Below are 23,300 nucleotides of genomic sequence, written 5' to 3'. Positions count from 1 at the left end.
GTTTCATGATAAAAAGTGGGTGTTTGTCCCTCATGATCACTTATACTGTTTCCCCCTTGGTTTTGGGGGGAAAGGGTGCAGAAACTGCCTTGTGGAACCTCAAAGCAGCCATCCACTGTGATGGATTGCACATTTTGTGCCTTGAAAGTGGTGCAAATTATTCTATAGTCCACATCAATGAATGCAGGCAGATGGACGAAGCAAAGAATTGTAAAAAGCTGTGGGTCTGTTTTTCTTCTTCATGTTTTAATACATTGACTTATCTGAATAGGTTTCCAGTTTTTAACTTTAGGAAATTTACAGCAGTGAACAGAATGCTTCAAAACATTGAACCACCTTGCTGGGCGGTGGTAGTGCATACCTTTGATCTCAGCACTTGGGAGGGAGAGGCAGGTGGATCTCTGTGAGTTCGAGGCCAGCCTGGTCTACACAGAGAAACCCTGTCTCTTGAAAAAACAAAAAACAAAACAAAACTTCAAAAAAAGACTGAACCACTTTTAAGAATAGTGGGGTGAATGACCTTGACTGCTGTTGTTTCCAGCTCTTTTTTGTGACTTTTATTTGGAGTCACCCAGTACTCAATGTTACTCATATTTGTGGTCCTAGAAGGCCAGTCAGTGTGGAGGGGATGGGGGATGGGGAGTTGTGGGGAAGGTGCAGCAGAGACTGTTTGGATACTAATGGAGCTGTGGGAGATGGGTACCTGTGGTAGTTTAAATGTAATTGACCCCACAATCTCATAGGGAGTGGCACTATTAGGAGGTGTGGAGTGGATGTGGCCTTGTTGGAGGAAGTGTGCCACTGTGAGGATGGGCTTTGGGGTTTTCTATGCTTAGGATACCACCCTAAGCAGTTGACTTCCTGTTTACTGCACGATGTAGGACTCTCAGCTCCTTCTCCAGCACCATGTCTGCCTGTATGCTGCCATGCTCCCTGCCATGATGATAATGGACTGAACCTCTGAAACTGTAAGCCAGCCACCTCAATTAAATGGTTTTCTTATAAGAGTTTTCCTGGTTATGGTGTCTCTTCACAGCAATAGAAACCCTAACTAAGACACTACTGCAAGCAGAATCTAGAGTGGGTAGCATTGTGTGTTCCAAAGGGACCTAATGCATCCCGGTGGCAGACAGAAGCACAGGATAAAATGGATTATAAATGACAGGGATTGGGGTCACAGAGAACTGAGTACTTTTGTATTACAGGATCCTGTACTCAGTGGCAAACTCAGGGACTTTCAAGAGATAAGCTAAGACGCTGTATTAGGAAGCCTCATATACAAGCGAAGTCTAAGGACTGGCAGTACCTTTGAGGCTAAGCTAGAGAGGCTGAGCATGGAGAGTGCTTGTGGCAATACTGGAAAGTGAGGGTCTGGAGGGAGGGAGAGTATGGCCCTGGGCATGGGGATAAGTGGGGTTAGTGATCTTTAGGGAATTCACTAACTTCATGTAGAGAGAAAGAGGAAGAGGAGGTAGGAGTACAGGAGAAGTGCAGATACTCTAACATGATTGAACTTGTGTGTCTGTTAACTCTGCCATGAACTAGCCTGTGAGCACAGGGCATGGAACAGATAATAACAACGGGATAGGTTACATTTGGGCTTCCTGGGATGTTATATCCAGGCTGGGGATGAGCTCCATATGCTGCACTCAGAGCATATTGGCTCAAAATTCTAAGCATAATTTAGATGGCTACCGAGACAAATAGAACAGCATGCTTTTAGTTTAGGAATTTTTTTTTTTTTTTTTTTTTTTTTTTTTTTTTTTTTTTTTTACAGTTTAGTTGCCCTACAACTAGGCAATCGTGGAATTAAGAACAGGTGACTGAATGACAAATTGAATAATCCAAATGATAGACATCAAAGGGACAGGAGTCAGCCTTCTGAAAAATGGATTAGACACTAGAACTCAGCCTGGGAGAAAGACTCAAAGAAGATGTAGTAGAGAAATTACCAAGCATTCCTCAAACTCTGAAAAAAGATGTCAGAGAGTAAAAGCAAATATCAATTTGTTCACTAGATTGTGCCTTACAGTAGAGAAAACACTGGCGTTGCATCATTGTAAGTTTGGGCCAAATGAAAATACGGCTTTACCGAATTTCTGCATTTTCTCCAAGAAAATCTCACAGGCCAGCAATATAAATGAATTCTAAAAAGGTTTAGGGGGAATGAAACAAAAGGTTATGTTTTATTTCGTTTTTTAATCCTGAGAAATCCTGAGCTGTTACCTATTGGGATGCTAAACTAACCTGTGGTGGGCTCATTGGCTGTGGCTGAAGAGAAGTCATGCCTGGAAAATGATTCTTTTGACCTAGTACGGCAGTTTCTGAGAACACAGTTCATCCCTTAAATCCAGTTCTCTAGCCAGTCTCAACTTGAACCACATTGAAAGGGTGCAGGCAATATACTAATGATTCACAGGAGAAAGATTGGGTAGTGTAATTCTATCTCGACCTCTCCCATACTTGTTTACATAGAAAGCCGCCCGCTCTTCTACCATTTCGCTCCTCTGAGCACTGCTTCTTGTCATTTGTTCTAAGCCCAAGGAAGGCTAGAGAGGGGAGGTGCCAGTGAGAGCAAGCAGCGGAAGGCGACCATTTTGCCTACCTTGCTCAAATGGAACTAATCTAGTTTGGGTCTTATTTGCCCGTCAAAGGCTTTTGTGTTAAGTGTGTGAGCCTACTGGAAGGTGCTAGATCCTTCGGATACTAAAGGCATGGAAGGACGTGGAGCCTCTGAGAGTATGCCTTTGAAGGGCTGCTGGACCTGACTCAAGATCAACAGCTGTGCTCCTCCATGGGCTCCCTGCCATGGTGTGCTGTTACCCCTCAGGCAGAAAGAACCAACCAGCCATGGGCTGCACCCTCTGAAACCGAGGCAAGAGAATTCCTCTCTCCTTCAGCTTGATCATCCCAGGGAATTTTTTCTCTCTCACCCATCCATGGAAGACTGACTAAGTAGCACAGATGCCGGGCTTTGAAATTGGGGTGGAAAGGATCAAGAATTAGAACGTCAGGGGTGGAAAAAAACTACTAATTTTGTGCTGTGTGTAGCCGACTTATGCCAAGCAGGGAGCAAGACGACACATGTACGTGCGCCGCCACATAATGGCTCCCCGGTCTAAGCATGTTTAGGTCAGTGCTGTGCTGTGTGAGTACCTAGGTACTGTGAACTTCTCAGAAAAAAATTTTTGGGCAGCTCTGGGTTTATACATTCATGCTGAACATACACGAGGACGCACACAAGGCGTTCATTTACGTCTATCAAGCCAAAGAAAGGCCCAAGGACAAGAAAAAGTAAACAAGTCAGCAGAGGGCATCAGATCCACAATTATGTAGTATTTCAAACCCTTGTGATTCAGGGAAGTAGGCCTGGGGCACAGTGCCCTCTTGTGGAAGTTACAGGTATTCCTTTTTGCTGTAGCGATTATGGGTTGGAATTCTTACTGACTTGTGAATCATGAAAATAAGGTCCGAGGTCCCTATAAACTCAGGAAGCAAATGTAAATGGGGCCTTGATTAATAATAATACCGACATCTTAGAGCACACCACGGTGTGTTGTGTCCCAGTCATCATGCTATGCACTGTGCATACATTATTTTATTCTCTTAACTGTCCTGTGAGGCAGATTATTTTCATTTTACAATTTAGGAGACCAAGAATCAGAGTGGGTAGCAGGACATTGTCTAAGGCTATGTCTGCCTTTCTGACAGCTGAGTTGCTTCAAGGGCTAAGGCTGACTAGCAGGTAGCTGTTTTGAATGCTTCAAATCTCCCATCATCCTCTGTACCCTATATTCTCTTCCCTAAATATTAATAGGATACTTAATGCCCATCAAGACTCTCTCTGTGCACTTATACCATTGATATTTTATGATATTTGCTTTAGGAATTTATTCAGTCAACAAATACTCCCCCCCACCCCCCCAGGAGCTGAGGACTGAACCCAGGGCCTTGCGCTTGCTAGGCAAGTGCTCTACCACTGAGCTAAATCCCCAACCCCAACAAATACTTTCTATGTCCTTACTATATGACAAGTATTATTATATGTGCCTTGGGTATATCTCTAAAATCAGATGCTTAAAGATCCCTAACCTACTCCAGTTTAGCAGGAGGAGACAGATAACGGATATAAATAGAAAGCAATCCGTGCTGTGAAAAGATGTAGGAAGAGGGTTGTGTGTCCTAGAAATCAAGGGCCAAAAGTGACCACAGGAGGAAAGGGTGACCAGCTGTGATCAGCTGGCATCGAAGGACTTAGAGCATCCCATTGGACCTCTGTGGGAGGAGGTCGTATCCTTGAAGAGTAGGACTTTGGTGGATGGATTAACAATTTATTTGGAGTGAGCTTGAAAATAGAGAAATAGTAGCAGCCAAACTTCTTGGAAGTTTTCAGCCAAGGACTAGTATGGAAACGGAAGGAGACGTTAATAAAACAATGCTGTGAGACAAGGCCATTGATGGGGAAGAGTTAGTAGAGTTCCTGGAGTAGTATTCCTGAGTAGGTGAGAGGAGATGGGGTCTAATTCTCAAATGAAAGGACAGACAGAAAGAGACTTGAGCTATGGTTACAAGTGGGAAGGTGTCATCCAGTAACTGATGGAAGCAGATGCAGAGATCCACAGCTAAGCACTGGCCTGAGCTGAAGTCCAGCCGAAGAGAGGGCGGAGGCATTATATGAGCAAGGGGAGGTCAAGAACATGATGGGGAAACCCACCGAGACAGCTGACCCAAGCTAGTGGGAGCTCATGGATTCTGGACTGACAGCTAGGGAGCCTGCATGGGACTGAACTTGGCCCTCTGAATGTGGGTGACAGTTGTGTGGCTTGATCTGTTTGTGGGGTACCTACTGTTGTGGCAGTAGGACCAGGACTTATCCCAGATGCATGATCTGGCTTTTTGGAGCCCATTCCCTGTGGTGGGATACCTTGCTCAGCCTTGATACAATGGGGAGGGGCTAGGCTCTCCTTCAACTTGGTATGCCAGACTTTGTTGACTACCATGGGAGGCCTTACCCACTCTGAGGAGTGGATGGGGGTAGAGTGGGAGGGAGGTGAGGAGGCAGGCAAAGGGGAGGGAGGGGGAACTAGGGTTGGTATGTAAAATAAAAAAAATTTAATAAATAAATATATTTAAAAAAAAAAGAATGACAGAGTGAAGGAGCGGAGTATCCTGGGAGAGCTGAGGGCACTGGGAGAGCAGGTTATTCTGGTTACCCTGTGATACTTAGAGTTCCTGCAGCGTTTGAAAGAGCATAGTGCCATAGGCTCATGTAGTTGAAGGCTTGGTCCCAGCTGGTGGACTGTTTAGCAGGATTAGGAGGTACGCCCACGCCCACGTTGGAGGAGGTGTGTCACAGGGGGATGGGCCTTCAAAAGCTCACTCTGTGCCCACTCAGTCTTCCCCTCCTCTTCTGCCTGTGACTCCTTCAGCTACTGCTCCAGAGCCTTCCCTCCACGGGGAGCATGGACTAACCCTCTCAGACTGTAAGCCAGCTCCCAGTTAGATACTCTTTTATTCGCTGTCTCGGCCACAGTGTTTTCTCACAGCAATAGAACAGTAAGACAGCTCCTTTGAGTGTGGTGGTGATGAATTTAAAGTAAAGCTAGTTTCCACTTTACACATTTGTTGATATTTTCCAGGTCATGTTCTGTTGCGCAGAGCAAACCAGGGTAGCTAGAGTCTTGGTTTTATCCAGAGTGGTAGATTAACCAATGGACATGCCCTGGAGAGCAAGCTGAACATACTGTGGATTTTATTGTCTGGGCAGTGAGTTAGGCATTTGGGCACAATGCAACAATTTCAAAACCTTGAGATTCCTGGGAGAAGAGGACAAGGACTGTACAGAAGCATATGGAGGTTACAGTGCAGGGTGGAGCTAGGTGTCTGGGGGTTCTGAGATGGTTGGCATCGACTAGGACTAAGGTAAATGATAGTATCAGTGAGTTCAAGGTAGATAGTGTGCTGAGTGTTGGGGTAGGGCTGGCTTCTGAGGCCGTCTCTTCATATGGAAGCAGGTTTGCTCTCGGGTAGGGAGATGCTGTATAATCACTAACAGGATTCATGGGCTCATTTTCTAGGTGAAGTATTTTGACTAGAGCCCGATGGGAATAAACACACAGACTTCCTAAGAACTATGAAAATCAACAGCAGGCAGTGATTTTTGAAGGTTCTAGAAATTGATTCTGTCAAGGGAACAGCTTAGCTGAGAGCCAAGGTTTGACAAAGAACCGTGAACCATGGGGCCCGGGGAAACGTATTCTGATTACCACTGGAAGGGCACAGACAGGCTGAGCATCAGGGAGAGGCACCTTAGAACCGGCAGAAGATCTGCTGGGCTGTGCTCAGGCCAGGCCAGTACTCTGAAGATCTGCTGGGCTGCTTTCTCAGTCCTCATCTCCCAGGGGCCGTCAATGTTGGTTTACCTTGGGAAACAGCTGCAGTTACCAAACAAACGAGAGGACCACTTTCCTCCCAGGTGCATGTGGAGCAGGAGGATTGCCAAAGCCAGAGCTACAAAGCAGCTGTTTCTCAACTGCCTCACATGTGCACACCCCCTCAGGCCTCGCTCCTCTCTCTCATACCGAAATGGAGATGTAAGAAAGGAGGGGGCTTGGAAAATCAGTTGGTACCTTGCTTCACAGGGCATCCAGGAGCAGCAGCCTGAGGTTTTTCTGCCCTGAGGTTTGCTTTACCCACACTGGTACTGATTTCCTCAGTGCGGAAAAAAGACATCTCTTGGGGCCACTTAAAAGCTGCTTCTGCTTTCCCAAGCTTGCTAGCTGACTACTCACAACCCCAGGATGGCCTGTGGCCTCATGCTGGGCCCACATCACATTTGGACTCTGGTAAGTGAGAATTCTGTGGGCCCTCCCACTCTTTTAAAATTACCAAATAAACAGACCCTTAAGGCCCCAGGCAGCCTTTGTGTACATAGCTGAGAATACTTTCTGTGTTTAAAAGAGAAAAAGGCAGATAGAAGAAACTGTCTCTTGGCTCGAATGTGCTCTGTTGCTCTCTACAGTGTTCACTCAGGCAAGAATCAGGAGAAGAAAATACAGTGCCAAAGAGCCCCAAAGACAAGCTTTCAGTAGTGTATGGCAGTTCAAAATAGTACTTTAAAAATGGGCATAGGCAGATCCTCCTTGGCGTCTTCTTGGTGACCATCTTTACCTTCTGGGGCATGATGAAGACTTTGCCTCATTTGTTCATGGTTTCACTGAAGTTGTTAACAGGCTGAAAATTGGATCTGATAGAAAGTACTGTGAAATTGGATTAAAAACAACATGAAAGTTGTAGTCTTTACTCACAAGTAGCCTGCCACCTGTTGATTGCCTTAGCATTTGATCTTAAGGTGTTGACAATATTGAAATGTAATAGTGGCTTGCAGTATTAAGCAACAACAGTGAGGAAAACAACAGGTGTATTCTATGATGTGGAGGCAGCTGGCTGTGCCCCTCAAATTGGGGGAGGGGCACATTTCATGGTGCAATGGTCTAAGTTCGATATGATTTACTCAGATACAGACTCTAGTTAGAATACGAAGAGCACAGAGTTGATTGTGGTTTTAGCCAATTTGATATGTGCATGTGCTGTATGTGCATGTGGAGGCCAAAGCTCAGTGTTGGGTGTCTTTCTCAGTCCTCTAACCTTCTTTTAAGGCAGGTCTTCCACTGATCTAGAGCTCACAAGTTGGGTAGACTGACTGGCCAGGAAGTCCCTGGGATATTCCTGTTTCTGCTTCCTTAGCACTGGGCTTACGGGATCTTTTATTATGTGGTTGGGAGGATGTGAAGTATATCCATTTCCTGAAATTAACTGTATCATACTTTCTTGTTGACTTATAAAATACATGTTGACAAGGACAATGTTTTTTCAAGCCATGAGATAAGGAACCTTGAAGTCTATTACACCCAGCCGGGCAGTGGTGACATAAGCCTGTAATCCCAGCACTTGGGAGGCAGAGGCAGGTGGATCTCTATGAGTTCAAGGCCAGCCTGGTCTACAGAGCTAGTCCAGGACAGGCTCCAAAGCTATAGAGAAACCCTGTCTCGAAAAAAAACAAAACAAAACAAAAGTCCTTGCCCGTACATGAATAGGCAGTGTCTTCCCTGTCTTTGTTATGTTTGAACATGAAATGTCCCCATAGGCTCATTTAGGGATCCAGTATCTGGATGTAAGCTGGGATTTGAAGTAATTGGATCTTTATATTGAGGTTTTCATTGATAGAGCATCTATCTATTCCTTAATAGAGTCACAATGTGATGGCCTTATTAGAAGGTGGTGAGTAGTGGGAGAGGCCATGGAGAGATAGATGTATGTTGTTATACCTGTCCTGTCTTCACTTCCTGGTCTCCAAATTGAAAGATGAAGGTTGGGACAGAGTTAATGAGTTAGTTGAAGAAGAGTATCTTATGAAGCCTCTACATACTATCAATAGTATATACACTCTAGAAAGCCTTAGCATACTTCAATGCCATTTTACCTCAACTCAGGCTCAAAGCAATGGATTCACCCACACTTGGACTGAAATCCTTTCCTCATTTGTATATATGGTTCCCAAGGTTGACAGACATTTATTTAGTGGTGAAACTCCAGAGAACTATTGGACATTTTAATTTTTCCTACCTTTAGCTCTTTTTTTTCCATCTCTTAGGGGTTTTCAGTTTTTGAGCTGTGGACTGCAGAACAATGGCCTCTCTGTGCTGTCAAAAGGAGGCTGCTGCAATGCCTCTTGGTTAGGCACCAAAGCAGGTGGAAGACCCCTTCATAATTTCAATGACAGGATGCTCCCCCTTTTTCCCAACACTTGAATGATTTAGAATCTTGCAGCATGTATTCTATTAGGAATGAAAAGTTGGGGTTTTGATTGGCTGGCATGAATTCCATTGTCTCCTTGTCAGAAGTCACAATTGGTACCTTCTGGAACATTAGGTCATGGTTGGAGCAAGTGGATTAATGCTCTCAAGATCTCAACTAGCTGCATCAGCACTTAAATCATTAATGGTTTTCCCTAGAAAGATGACCAAGCCTTTTATCATAACAATATGTGATAACTGCTGATTTGGCTATTTCATAAGCTGCTTTGATTCTGTTACTTCTCTGGTGCTCCTGCTGACTAAGATGCTATTATGAATCCCAGAGACATCTGATGTATAAAGAAAGGAGTGACTGTACCAGGAATACTGTAGCTTTAAAAAGACGTTCTAACTCCTTTTGAGCATCCTGAGTTGTAATTGATCTTGAAGACTGTAGTACCTTTCCTACTCTGTCACACGTGGAGGATGCCGGTAGAGGTGGAGACAGAGTTAGTGGATGGTTGATTTAAGAGTATATTGTGAAAGAAATAAGAACTATGGTCAGAAAACACATGCCAGTGCATTCTCACAGCATTTACTTTTGTTCCATGACCTTTCCCTCCTCCTCAGACTCCCTCTTGCTTCTTGTCTAAGAAATGAGATGGAGTACACTTTTATTCCGTTCAGGAGACTAAAGCCATTCCATTCTGGCATAGCTGGAATTTCACTTTCTTCTTGTTCATTGGGTCAGTTCAAATTGTAAATATCCAAATTGTGAAGTAGTAAGTAAAACCAAGTCTGTATTTAAGTTTTAGACAGTGAAAAAATACCAAGTGTTGGAAAAAACAAAATCAACTGGAGGAAAACCCTTGCACTGGCAGCCTCACTTTGCTTGGCAAAGGGGTAGAAAATAATCAGAGAATATTGTGTCTGTTAGTGTTTGGATATATCTAGTAAGAATATTGTTTTAAAATTAAAGGAGGGTGGTGGTGGAAAGATGGCTCAATGTACAAAATATTTGCTGCAGAGACATGAGGTCATATCTCAGCACCCTTGTAAAAAGCTAAGTGCAGCCACATGCGTGCATGTCACCCCAGTGCTGTGTAGAGCAGGGACATGGGAACCCTTGGGCCTTGCTGGCCCAGTTCAGTGAGAAACCCTGACTCAAAGGAATAAAGTAGATATTGATAGAGCAGGATATTGGGATGTCCTCTGGCCTTTTTGAGTTCCTAAACAGATGCACACTTGCACAACACATATAAGCATACACATACATACAAAACATAAAAACACTATCAGATGAGGATGAAGGTCAAGGCAAAGGCTGCACAGTGGGCATTATTCTACACCAGCTCAGTTCCCTTGGCTCCAGGAGAACCAGCTGAATGCCTTGCTTTAGAGTCTTTGAACTCTGTTGTCAGTAACCCTGTTGTTCATTATTGACCCTTGGAGACAGCAAAAAGGGATGTGACACAGGATGTGCAACTTGAAATCCAAGAAGCTGGCTTGCATTTTTGAGTGATGAATTTAATTCTTAAAAATGATTTAAGTGGTTTTCATGATCCAAAGAAAATGGTTTTAATGGGGGGGGGGTCTTCTTTTAGAATAAGGAGGTCCTGCCCAGATCTTCTTCGTGCTTTTCTTTGCCAGGACACCCCTGGGTCAAAGGTAAACGGGATTCCAGTGAAGTCAATGGAACCCAGTGTCCCAGAGAATGATTTGCTCTCTTGATGTGTAGTATTCTGTTTTCAACAGTGAAATGAGGCGTTTTCACAAGGGCTCTCATCTGAGACATGCTATCTGCTTTTCGATTCAAATTCAGCCCATGTACATCTTCAAAACCAAAAATCACAAATTAGAAACCTTTGGCAAAGCTGCCAAACAATTGGCAGACTGTACCACATTTCCTTGAAAGTAAGCATTCTTTTTGTATAAATTTGGTGGGTAGTGTAAAAAAAAAAAAAAATCCAAAGCCTAAAATTTCAATATTGGCATTATTTAAAGACTGATGCACTAAAAAGTTTTCTCGTCCCTCAAGCTTCTATTTAACCAGTTTCTTTGACACTTCACTGACATCCTAAAGAAGCTTGTTGAGGTGGCAACATTCCCATGCTTTATTGCACATGAGCTTTAAACGGATGATTTTTCTTTTTACCTCTGAATTTGTCAAATACAATTTGTGAGCTTATATGCGTCAGACCCACAGTTTCTATTGTAATTGTAATTGGCTGTTTTCACTCTTTGCTTTTTGGAGGCCCACCACCCAGCTCCCAAATAAATACACGGAGACTTATTCTTCCTTATGAATGCCCAGCTGCTTATTTCTAGCTAGCTTTTCTTAAATTATCCCATCTACCTTTTGCCTCTTGGCTTTTACCTTTCTCTATTTCTGTATATCATTTCTTTCCTTCTTATTCTGTGTCTGGCTGTGTAGCTGGCCCCTGGCATAATCCTCTCTTCCTTTTCTCACTCGCTCTTCTCTCCTCTCTTTTTCTCCTATTTAGTCTCTCTGCCTGCCAGCTCCTCCTATCCCTCTCCTGCCTAGCTATTGGCCATTCAGTCCTTTATTAAATCATCAGGTGTTTTAGACAGGCACAGTAACACAGCTTCACAGAGTTAAACAAATGTAACATAAAAGAATGCAACACATTTTTGCATCAGTAAACAAATATTCATATAAATGAATGTTACATATCTCAAAATAGTATTCCATAGCATGTAATATTACATTTTAAAAATTCTTCTTTAATAGCTTTAGGAAAATAATAATAGTAAAGTGTTTTGGTACAATAATAACTATTGATAAGATTTCTGGAAGCAGAGTAAAAGGATTGAGGCTTCTGTGTCCTTTCTAGACTCCTCAATGTTCATTCTTTTTTATTTTTATTTTTTATATTGTGTTGAAAGAAATTTCTATGCATTAGCTTATTGTTCAATTCAATATACTAACATTCTCTGCCAAATAGCATCTTAAATCACAGTGGTCTAATAATGTAAATCTTTCAGCTCTTTAATATATCAAACTATGCATTTTTTTTCAGGAGCTGTGTATGGTGGTACATGTTGTTAACCTAAGCACTTGGGTGAGTCAAAACAGGATCAGGGATTCATGACTAGCCTTGGCTACATGAAACCATCTCAGAAATACTCTCATTTATTTACTTTTTACTTTTATTTTCTCAAAGTTTCTCCTCCTTCCACTCTTCCTAGTCTCCTCCCCCACTTCCCCTCTCCCCAAGATCAACTCCTCATCCATTTTCCCTAAAAACAAAACAAAACAAAATAAAAAAAACCACAAACAAACAAAAAGAACAGGCCCCTCCCAGTGATATCCACAGAATATGGACTAACAAGATACAATAAAACTGGGCACAAACCCTCATATCAAGGCTGGGTGAGGCAACCTAGTAGGAGGAAAAGGGTCCCAAGCACAGGCAAGAGAGTCAGACACCTCCCCTTCCCATTGTTGAGAGTTCCACAAGAACACCAAGATACACAACCACAAGGGTTATGCAGAGGACCTAGCTCAGACCCATGTAGGTTCCATGATTGTTGCTTAGGTCCCCGTGAGCCCTGCTTAGTTGATTCCATGGGCTGTGTTCTCATGGTGTCCTCTCCTTAACCCATCTGGCTCCTATAATCAATCCTCCCCCTCTTCTTTGGGGTTCCCCCAGCCCTGCCTAATGTTTGGCTGTGGGTCTCTGCATCTGCTCCCATCAGTTGCTGGGTGAAGCCTCTCAGATGACCATTGGGCTAGGCACCAATCTATGAGTATAGCAGAGTATCATTAGGAATCATTTCATTGACTTAATTTTTCTTTTTGCTAGTCATGTTTGGTTCTATTCTGGGTCTCTGGGCTGACCTGGCAGGACAGATTGCAGTTTGAAGGTTTTGTGGCTGGGTTGATGTCCAGTCCCACTGCTAGGAGCCTTGCCTGGTCATAGAAGATGGTCAGTTTGGGCTCTGTATCTCAGATTACTGGGAGACTTCACTAGGGTCACTTCCATAGATTCCAGGGAGTTTCCATTGCCCTGGGTTTCTATATTGTCCCTCAAATGCCTTCCCAATTCCAGTCATTTCTCCCAGTGCTCTTTCCTGCCATCCCTTACACCCCCTGCCTGATCCCTCCTGTTCCATCCCCACCTGTTTCCAGTCCCCCACAAAATCAATTTCCCCTTCTTAAAAAAAAAAAAACAAAACAAAACCTAGATAAATGCATTTTTACCTTACCTAGCATTCGCTTAAATTATTTTAATTTGGGTCATTTTTTCTACAGGAAAAGAAATGAACACATGTGATTTTTTTATATAGAATAAACTTTATTTTTTTAATTAAAGACACATGTCAAAAATAAAAGTTTTTTTTTATATATATATACATGTGACATAGTGCAAACAAAAGACTTTAAATACCATGGGTAGACAGACACGTTGTTGGAAACGAAAGGAGATGAATGACTGAATGACAGGGGTGGGGGTGTGGTTTAGGATGGCCGGCCTGGAACTGCAGGAGGGGGTCTCCTAGTAAAAACAAAACAAAATAATAAAAAAGAAAAACATGTAGAGGAAGAAGACAATGTTTAAATTATAAAATAAATCCAAATAATGGCATGCAAAACTATCCCATAAAAGTCTAATACAAACAAACAAACAAACAAACAAACAAACAAACAAACGAAAAACCCCAAAATAAAGCAAAAGGCCAGGCATACATGCAGGAGAAGTTAGCAGCGATTTGGACTCTCAGGATACCAGCAGCACGTTAAGGCATTTGTGCCTGTTCAAAAATGTTACCATGTTGCACTATGGAATTATAAATCCTTGCAATCAAGTTTAGGTGAATTAGGGTCATGTTAAAGATACCTTTCAGATTTGCACATTTGATTTCTAACCCTAATATGACCCCAAATTATTTCCAAAGGCTTGATGACATGAATGCTCCCCAGGGGGAAAGGAATTGCTATAGAATTTTGTTGACGGAATTTTCAGTTTACTACCTTAGTCCTTACATTATTATGTGACTAGTGAAATATTTTCAAAGTGAGGAAATTGAACGGTATCAAGATCAAATGAGCAACATCATCCCAACACAGAAAACCTCATGGGTTCATTTACAGTCATGAACTTGTAACTAAGAATCTGAGGTGAATCGTTGTGTAGTATGGCAGCCTAGGATCAAGTCTAGAAAAAAAAAAATATCAGTTGAGGGCTGGTTCTTGAGTGGCCCCAGGATTTGTAGGAATTCCCCATGTCTTAGAGCAAGGAGCAATGAAAAATCCAGATTTATTGGGAAGCAATTCCAGGGTACACAGACATTGGTTTTCTGGATAGTCTCTGGATCTCTAGCCTGGCTTGTTTCTCATCAGGTCATGAATTGTGGAGTCAGGGTACAGAGCTGGGCTGCTGCTTGACATCAGCCTCTGGAATTGAAGTGATTTGCATCTCCAGAAGATGCAATGACCTCCATGCTGCAAGGGACAGCTTTGTAGCAGACAAAAGGCAGGCTCAAGGAGGACTGCCCAGTGGCTTCTGGCACAAGTCTGCACTTTAATTCATTTATTCTAATGGAGTCACTGAAAACTGACTCTGAGGGCACTGTGAGATCATCTCAAACCCTCCTCTCTGTGGGATGTACCTTGAGCCCCCCATCCAGTTGTCCAGCAACATGCTCACTTCCTTCTTGTTAAGACAACAGTCGGGTCTATAAAAAGCAAAACCCCAAACACTTCCTTTTTTCTTCTTTAAGTCTTCTGTGAGAAGTTAATGGGACCAAACTGACTGGGCTTTTTCTTGAGTGGTGGTTACCTTTCCCAAAGTCCTAGACCAATTTTTCTCCAGTCCAATTTAATCTGGCTACATTAAGGAGGCCTCCCATCTATTTAAATGATGAAAAACTTGTTCTTAGTCCCTAACCTTTCAACTGTGGGGGGTCTGCAAGCCTTGGGCTTTGAGAAATCCCAGTAATGGTATCCCTGGTGTTTTCACGAAGAAAGTGTAATTACATTTCTGTCAGGCTGAATGAGATTTATCACCTGCCTAGCAAACAGAAACTATTTTTGAGTTCTGAAGGGGCTTTAGAACACTTTAATTACCTCAGCATGGTGGGGAGGTGAGCCATTAAACTGAACAGCAGGTCTACAGTGCTGAAGGGACATTCTGTGAGCACAGGCCAAAAACACCTTCCCATGGGAGCTAGTTTGGTGTTCCAATCCAGAAACAGGATCAGACATATTATGTTCTAAAATATATTTCACTGACATCAAGAAAGTTTGCTTCAAACACCATGGTGACATTCCCTCAGACAGCTCCTTTCTTCTCTTCTTCACTTGCCCTGTGTCTGACGTTCCTGTTTTTACCAGAAAAGCACCATTGATGATAACAGCATTCAATGGACCTGCTAGTTCTGCCATGGATCTTGACAGTTTGGGTTTTTGCTATTCCCTTTTTTAGAATTTATATTTATAGAGTGCTTGAAGGCAAGTGCTGAGCAAATGTGGGCTTTACACAAACCTACAAAAGTACTGAGGTAACACATTTCAAAGCTCAACAACCTGGTTGGTATTCACAGGCACATATAATGTCAAGATTATATGTTCAGGTTATATTTTTCTTAAACATTCAGAAAAATAACTTTACAGATAAGTTTTTTCCAAACACAAACAAAGAAAAAGAGATGAAAAAAATCATTAAAATTATTAGGAAGAATGAATTGCATCCTCTCAGCTCTACCCCACTGCCACAATTTAGTCTGATGGTGTCCTTGCCATGGAACGGACTCTTAGACCATTTTCTTTCTATGTTTCCCCTTTTCTGTACAATTTCACCAACCTCTGCTTGCTTGCTTTGCCTGTCATTTCGCCAACTTACCATGCCACAGCAGAGGAGTGAGCCTAAAGCCCGGGGAAGTGAAAGAAGACACGAGGAATGAGGTGTCCTCAGGCCTTCTCTGGTGAAGTTTCATTTTACATGGACCTGCCTCTCTTCATTTACAACAACCTCCTAAGTATATAGTCAATGCGTTTTTTTGTTTTGTTTTGCTTTTGAAAGGGGTAGGGAAGAAAGTAAGGCAGGAAATGACAAGGTCGCACCCGAGGTTTAGTAGGAATCACTGTCTGTGCCTACTTCTTGTGCTTTCATGCTCTTGTCCTATGGCATCTCCTTCCAGGGAGCTCAGATACCATTGTCACAAAGCTACTAGTGCTTCTGGGTGTCTGTCCCGAGCTGGGACTTCATCTTGCTCTTACACTTGAACTTGCACACAACTTTTTGTTGGTGTCAGCTTACTCTAAAATAATCATCATGTGGGTGGGCGGTGGTGGCGCACGCCTTTCATCCCAGCACTCAGGAGGCAGAGGCAGGCAGATCTCTGTGAGTTCGAGGCCAGCCTGGTCTACAGAGTGAGATCCAGGACAGGCACCAAAACTACACAGAGAAACCCTCTCAAAAAACAAAAACAAAACAAAACAAAACAAAACAAATCATCATGTACAATGGCTTTCCCTCTCGCTAATGCCCCCAAAGCAATGTTTCCTAAACAGGTTACTTAGAATACTAGTTCTATGGGGTATTGCATGAATGAAACTGTTATGTTCAAAGAAGTCTGAAGAGTTTGTGGACACTATCTCTCTCTTAAAGATTCACAGTGCCATTTTACTTACTTTCTTTAAAAGACATTCACAGTGTAGCCATCATCTCCCAAAGTATGCTGATATAATGACTCTTGGTCTCTGTGTGTGAGCTCATTACAATCTTGGGCAATGCACCTTGGAAGGCTTTGAAATTAAGTCAGTAATTTTAGTCAATGTCTCTGGCATATGTCCTAATTACTATGCCACTACAGTATGAGAGCGCGCCAAGAAACAACCCAAAGTGTGACATTATCAAGAGTTGGTAAGGGTGGAGATTAGGTCAGGTTGAGTCTCATGAAACCAGATGCCAAATGCGTTTCTCAAAGTGCAATTGAAAGGTTGTGTCAGAAAGATGGGAATCTTGAGAACAAATCAAGCAGAGATTTACAATGATGGAAAGCTGCCAAAGAGTGACAATATTTTGTCCTTTGGGTTTATTTATTTTAATTTTCATTAGAAATTATTCTGAGTATCTTACCATACATTAGAATCATGTGATTAAAATGCAAGTGACCAGCCTGATTTTTATTCATGATCTTTCCCAATAGGCAGTTTCTGTTGAATGCATGGGTTTTCCACTTGTGGGAAATGTATAAAGAAGGACATTGCAGCTGAAAAGAGCAAGCTGTCCAGCTCTGTTTCCCATAATTATATAACCTGGTCATGCATGGAAAATTAATCCAGTATTTCTCCCTTATCCCTCCTATTGTCTGCATTTTGATGGCATAGTCTAGAACCATGTGTGGTTAGAGAGCTATCATCAAAACTCACAACAAAGAGTGTTTATTATCTGGAAACACAATTGGGGGGAGGATTGTCTGTACTTACTTAACACATTTTTATTTTCTAATTACTGGACACATTGCAGTTACATTTCCCTTTTTGTGCCCAATGAGTAGGTAACATGTATTAGCCAGGTGTTCAGTGTTTGTCTTCAGTTGACCTAACATGTAAATAGACTATCTTTCCTCCTACTTTTGGGTTTTCCTACAAATACTTCTTTTCCAAGGGCAAATTGTCACATCACTTCTTGGCAAAGGTCATACCATGCCGCTGTCTGAGGTTAGAATCCTACAACCTATCATTTCAAAGTAGGAAGTGAAGTGTCTCTTCCCAATCCCTTTCTTTGATTTACCTAATTTTCTGTCCGAAAATCTCCTTTTCTCATAACTTAAGGACGGGAATGCAACCTGCTGTCACTCTCCACTTTAGTAATGCTAGACAAATTTGAGCGAAGGGGCAATAGGAATTGACTCACAGTGTTACTGAAATGCATAGACTAAAATGTATACAAGAATGAGGAATTAGGGGTTCCTTCAAATGTAATAATTTATTTCAGGTTTGAAATACAGTTTCACATTTTCACACTAGGTACATGACCTTCAAGGATGATACAGGCTTTAGGAATTTGCTTCAAAAATCCCATTCACAGAATCCATATTAATCCAGCATTAAGAAATCCCAAAGTGCCATAAAAGACATGTTAATTAAAGAATGAACAGAGAAGACAAGCTTTGACTTTGATATACTCATCATTCATAAAAAAGCAAAAGGGAAATTTGACTCAGAACAGGGAGAGAGGAGGAACATTTACAAGCCCACGAAACAAAAGCTGTGCATAGGAAACAAAGCATACAAGGTCATAGTGATAGGGTTGCTGAGAAATGATTTCCACAGATTGGCAGCAGTCGGTATAAGACAGTGGAGTAATTTCTGTATACTTTAAAAATATTATGAGTAAAGTTTAGGGAATTTAAAGGGAAAAGCAATAAGGAAATTAATGCCTTGAGCTGAGCCACATGTGAAGCCCTTGACCAGTGGAATGAGAAGTCTACCAGTACTAGCAGATCTTAAACAGGAGATTCTGAGGTTCCTGTCTCTTGCTCTCACATATATAAATATTCTTACATGTATTTATATATACACAACTAACAATGCATATACTATATATACTTCAAAAATATTGTTAAAGTTTCACATACAGAGCACCACATAATTTAAACACATCAGCTAGACAGACAGCTATTATCTAGAAGACAAGTAGAGTTATTTAGAAAAGACTAAATGATCTGATGAACTGTCCGTTATTTCTCTAAAATTGGCTTCATTCACAGGAACTTTGAGTCCACAGCTAGTAGTCCTAGGTGAAATGATGTAAAACTCATGGCTTGAGTCTTACACACAATCATCTCTCACTGAATTAAGACAGTTGGGAGATCTGTTTTGGCTTTATTCTCCATCCTACAGAGATTCCCATCGATTTAAAGTAATTATATAGTTTGCTAAATGCAAAAGGTTTACCTGAAAGAGTAGATAACATACCTCCAAGGAGTTAAGTAACCTGTCCTCTGCATGTTTTACAGTTTTGCTCAGAAAGATCCATCCCTTTCATTATATTGTTACCTGTCTGTATTCTTTTAACTTTTACTGTAGAGAATAAATGACCATACAGATCAGCTTAGCTTCTTGAGGGTCAATTCAACAATCTTTAAATAATACAGTTCTAACTAGAGACCTTGGAGAAAAGTTTCCAAGTCTTATACTTTTTATCATAGTATCACCAAAGGGTAATGCCTTTAGGAAGCAGTGCTGTGGGTTTCAATCCTAATGATTATAGACATTACTCTACCTTGTCCTGGTTATCATCAGCTTTGTGCCCCTCAGAATATATACAGTATGAGTTAGAAAATCTTGTGCATCTCATGTATGTTATGACAAATGAACTCTGTAATCACAGGTTATGGCAGATCTTCCCAACATATATCATACATTAGCACAGTTAAAAATATATTCATATTCTTACATTCTGAGCACAGGTTTACACTGATATTTATACTCATACATATATATATATATATAATGCACGTGTTATCACATTCATGCTTAATGGCATGTTAGCAAGTGCTTTTGAACTTATTCAAAAAGGACACGAAATAGATGTTTACTATGTATATAGCATATTCCTAGAGACATGCAGAGAAATTGCATACATAGAGAACATCAACACTTGTCACATACTGGTATCAGGTCCCATTTCATATTTTAGAGTTATGGCTACAGTCTAAAAAAAAAAATCACAAATTAATCTATGTGGCTACTTAATTCTAAATTCAGAATGCTTATAACACAGAAGTTGTTTTATTACACTTTTGGATAGAATGAGTATGTATCTGCACAAACAGTGAAATTGCCAACAAATAGACCCTACTGCTCATCTATACTATAAAACACACCTAAAAGCAATATTCAAAAAGGTTTTCTTAGTAGATGATTGTGGGGAATGTATCTGTTCTAAATCCATACTGTTTCATATTCCATCCACAATTAAGTAAACGGTTATTCCAGTTAGTCAATATGCATGCAAAGTTTAGCATGTGACAGTGAAACTGGGTTTACTTAATTGAACAAGTAGTTATTTGTTTCAAATCCTAAAAACACTGGGTTTATTTTTATTCTTATTATGCTAGACAAGATAGAGCTACATCTATTGTGCCCACAACATCAGAATCATCAATCAGGAGGTTGCACAAGAGATTAGAAATGGAATGGGAAATAGAAGGCCCTTCGAGCTTACATTCCCATCCTAAGGCCTGATGTGCATGTCACTCCACAAACTCTACACTCTAGGATGTCAGGCTCCACTCACGTGGGCGTCTCCTGTTAGCAGGATGCAAACCCTTCGAACTGCACTAAATTAAAACTATTCTGGAATGCCATTACTGAAATTCTGGGGTGGAGTGGGGTGGGGGTTGCTGGGTGCCACCGATATAACATGGTAGCAAAGAGAACAAAACTGTCCTGACAGATGGAGATGTTTGGGACAGGGCATCTGTGGATCAAGAAGCAAAAACCGAAGATGAAAAATGCCATTGTTTATGACTGTCTAAGATCAGTGGGAAGAGACTTGGAGAGACAAATCCCCAATTTTCCTTGACATTGGTTTGTGCTGATCTGAGAACACACCAGTGGTTTTCTGCAATATTTTCCTCTAACAGAAGGAAATTTTTGAAATACAGCAAGATACAAAACCACAGTAAGTACATAGCCAAACCCTGAAGCATTTAATTCATTAGCTGCCTATTTTAGAGAACTCAAAGAAACAAAGGGAATCCCAAACAGAGGGAGTTTCATGAGAAGACCCTACTCTTTATTAGTTGTTTGATTATGAAGGTTTGCTTAATGTTTTTCCATTTAGTTGGAACACCATTTTCAAAGACAATGTGCATCTCATACGTGAGTTCCATTCACGGATTTTTTTCCCCCCAATGGAAAAAAATGAGAGAAGTGAAGAGTAGTGATATTCTATGTCACTTAAAGTTTGAAAATACCCCTTTTGTATGTCTCATGTTCTCTAATTTTTCCAGTTATAAGTGGGATATAGCCCATTAGAATAAGTTCAATGCAATGCCATTTAACTTGGATTTTTTTTTTTTTTAAATAATGGTTAAAAGTTTTTACGTCATATTTTAGGGCTACCTGCTTTGGGTAGAAACTGCACAGGAAATTAAAATGGAATTCACATACAAATCATGTTTGCTGCCTTCAAAGGGAGACACTGCAGTTAGTAAAACCTGATTTACTTCTGTGACTATGGAATAATGTCATGGGACACACAATTCAGTGAATGTCTCTGCTGTCTGGGGGCAGTTTGCAGACAGAATTCCAGCTGGCTTCTAGCTGTCTCCTACATGTTAGTCATCTGGTCGTAGGTAGATTAAAACTTAGCCTCAAGGCTGAACTATTCACCTCTAGGCTAGACTGCTCTTGTAAATTTTAGAAATTGTAGAAATTGAAAATTTGTTCTGCAGCTCAATATTGCAAAGGCATTTTTGGGAGCAAACTGGAGCAGGGCATCTGTAAACATGTGAGCTGTGCTCTTAAACCATGGTATCTCTGATGAGTTTGCATACAGGGACCACACTTCTAATGCAATTGTGTCATTATATTGCAAGATTTAAGAGAGTCTGGAATGGGTAGAGACATTTGAGTTGTCTTAAATGATTATGCAAGAATCCCTTTATATGTAAACCATAGGAATCACATATTAACATACATTTAACTTTGCTCCAGCCAAAATAATAGTCATAATAACCAAATAGAGTTAGATACCCATGTCAAAAAAATCAACTGTAAAATTAAACATTGTCAATGTCAGCCTTCTTTCATCAGAGCCTACAGAGGTAAATATATGAGATAATAAATAGATAATATTTCCCCAGACACTTTTAGAATGGTGATATTTTTGCTTCTTCCTTCTTGAAGTAGCCAAATCTATGGACTGATTTTTGGTCATCATCAAACAATCTAGGCATTGTTGCTTGCGCTGCTAGCATGAAGCCAAACACACTTGGCACTAGGAGAAGCTCCCTACCTAGAGCAAACCCGTAGACTTTCCTGTGCTAACTGCCTCAAGCTCCTGAAAAGCTTCCTTCTTAAACAATCCTACTTTTAAAATCTCGCTTCCTAGCGGTCTTATGAAATAAAGACGGGAAAGAAATCTAAACAGGTAATTATGGAGTAGGTGGTGGCGTCAGTAGCAGACAACAGAATTTCTATCATCCTAAACAGAATGTGGGGAGAAACCTGTGTGGCTCTAAGCTCACTCTTATGCCTGTTAAGAATTGTTATAAGCTGCTTTGTAGACAACTTAGAAAACTCTTCAGATATATGTTGGCTAGATAAATGGTACCAAAGTATAGGACTGATATACAAAACTACCTTGGTCAGTACAACATATTAAGTCTCTCTACAGGTTAGCAGTTTTTCGTCAAACCCCAAAGGTCTGGCATACCATGAGCAATGAAGATGGCTGATGAATACATTAGTAAAACTGGCTACTTGCCTATGGATGTCCATACATGCGACTACTCATGGTTGACTGCAAAGGTTACAGAATATGTTGCTTTTGCATAAATCATTAGTGATTAATTGCCATGCCAGACACTTCATTTAGTCTAACAGTGAGGATTCTAGTGGACGGATTATAGTGGGGCGAGTTGGCGATGGAGGTGGCCTCCGGCTAGAAAAAGAGAAAGAGACAGGTAAAGAAACAGGTATAATGGCAGAATTATTCTACAGGACATTGACAAAGAGCCATCATGCGCATGCACATGCAATTCAGGTCAGTAGGAGTGGTCCCAATCTGCAGTGATTCTAAGATTGTTATCTTTGAGTCATCCTTACATCCTAATTTTCAATGGACATTGTATATCTTTCATTATGCAGAGCTTTATCAAAACCAAAGAGATTTCTCCCAATACTAATACAAATATGGAATAATTTGAAAGCTACTGTGAAACATATTGCACAGATCTCTGACAGTTGAGCATAATGGTTATAGAGCAGCAGTTCTTTGTGTGGGTCACAACTCCTTTGGCAAACCTCTATCTCCAAAAATATTTACATCACAATTCACACCAGTAGCAAAATTACAGTTATGAAGTAGCAACGAAAACAATTTTCTGGTTGGGGGCCCCCACCACATGAGGAACTGTATTAAAGAGTTACAGCATTAGGAAGGTTGAGAACCTCCGTTATGGAGGGTGAGCTGTGCAGAGATATGTCTACTCCAGGAACTAATAAGGTGTATTAAGTATCAACAATGGTTTTGAATCTTTGTCTCTGCCAGGATCTTAATTACACTTCTCACTGCTTTTAGCGGTGGTTTCCCCCAGTTCTTATTTTGCTTCTAATCACAGACCATAGAAAATCAGAAATCAAGACTTTTAGAGTTTTCTGCAGTGGTTATGAACAGGCTAGGTGTGAGTATCCATGTAAGCTGCATGAGTGACAGCTGTGTTTGGAGTCTTGCAGGGTTCATCAAGATTTGTAGTAATATTAGCCACTATCTGATGGCCATGGCGTTTCTGAAAGCCATC

The 23,300-nt window shown here is 41.2% G+C and overlaps 1 protein-coding gene across 4 annotated transcripts in view; it reads right to left on the bottom strand.

Annotated features, from left to right (window-relative positions):
• Positions 1–17,733: 17,733 nt before the first annotated feature.
• Dnm3 (dynamin 3) overlaps positions 17,734–23,300 on the bottom strand; it is a 486,391-nt gene continuing 480,824 nt past the window's right edge. For all 4 annotated transcript variants that reach the window (XM_036202803.1, XM_036202804.1, XM_036202805.1 and 1 more), the window contains one exon: positions 17,734–22,441. In XM_036202803.1, coding sequence (XP_036058696.1) covers positions 22,372–22,441 — 70 coding nt within the window. In that variant the 3' untranslated portion in view covers positions 17,734–22,371. The remainder of the gene's footprint in view (positions 22,442–23,300) is intronic.

Source organism: Onychomys torridus, chromosome 11 (assembly GCF_903995425.1).
Source record: "Onychomys torridus chromosome 11, mOncTor1.1, whole genome shotgun sequence".
NCBI lineage: Eukaryota > Metazoa > Chordata > Mammalia > Rodentia > Cricetidae > Onychomys > Onychomys torridus.
Note: the sequence above shows the minus strand (reverse complement) of the source record. Positions and strands in the feature narration are given on the sequence as shown.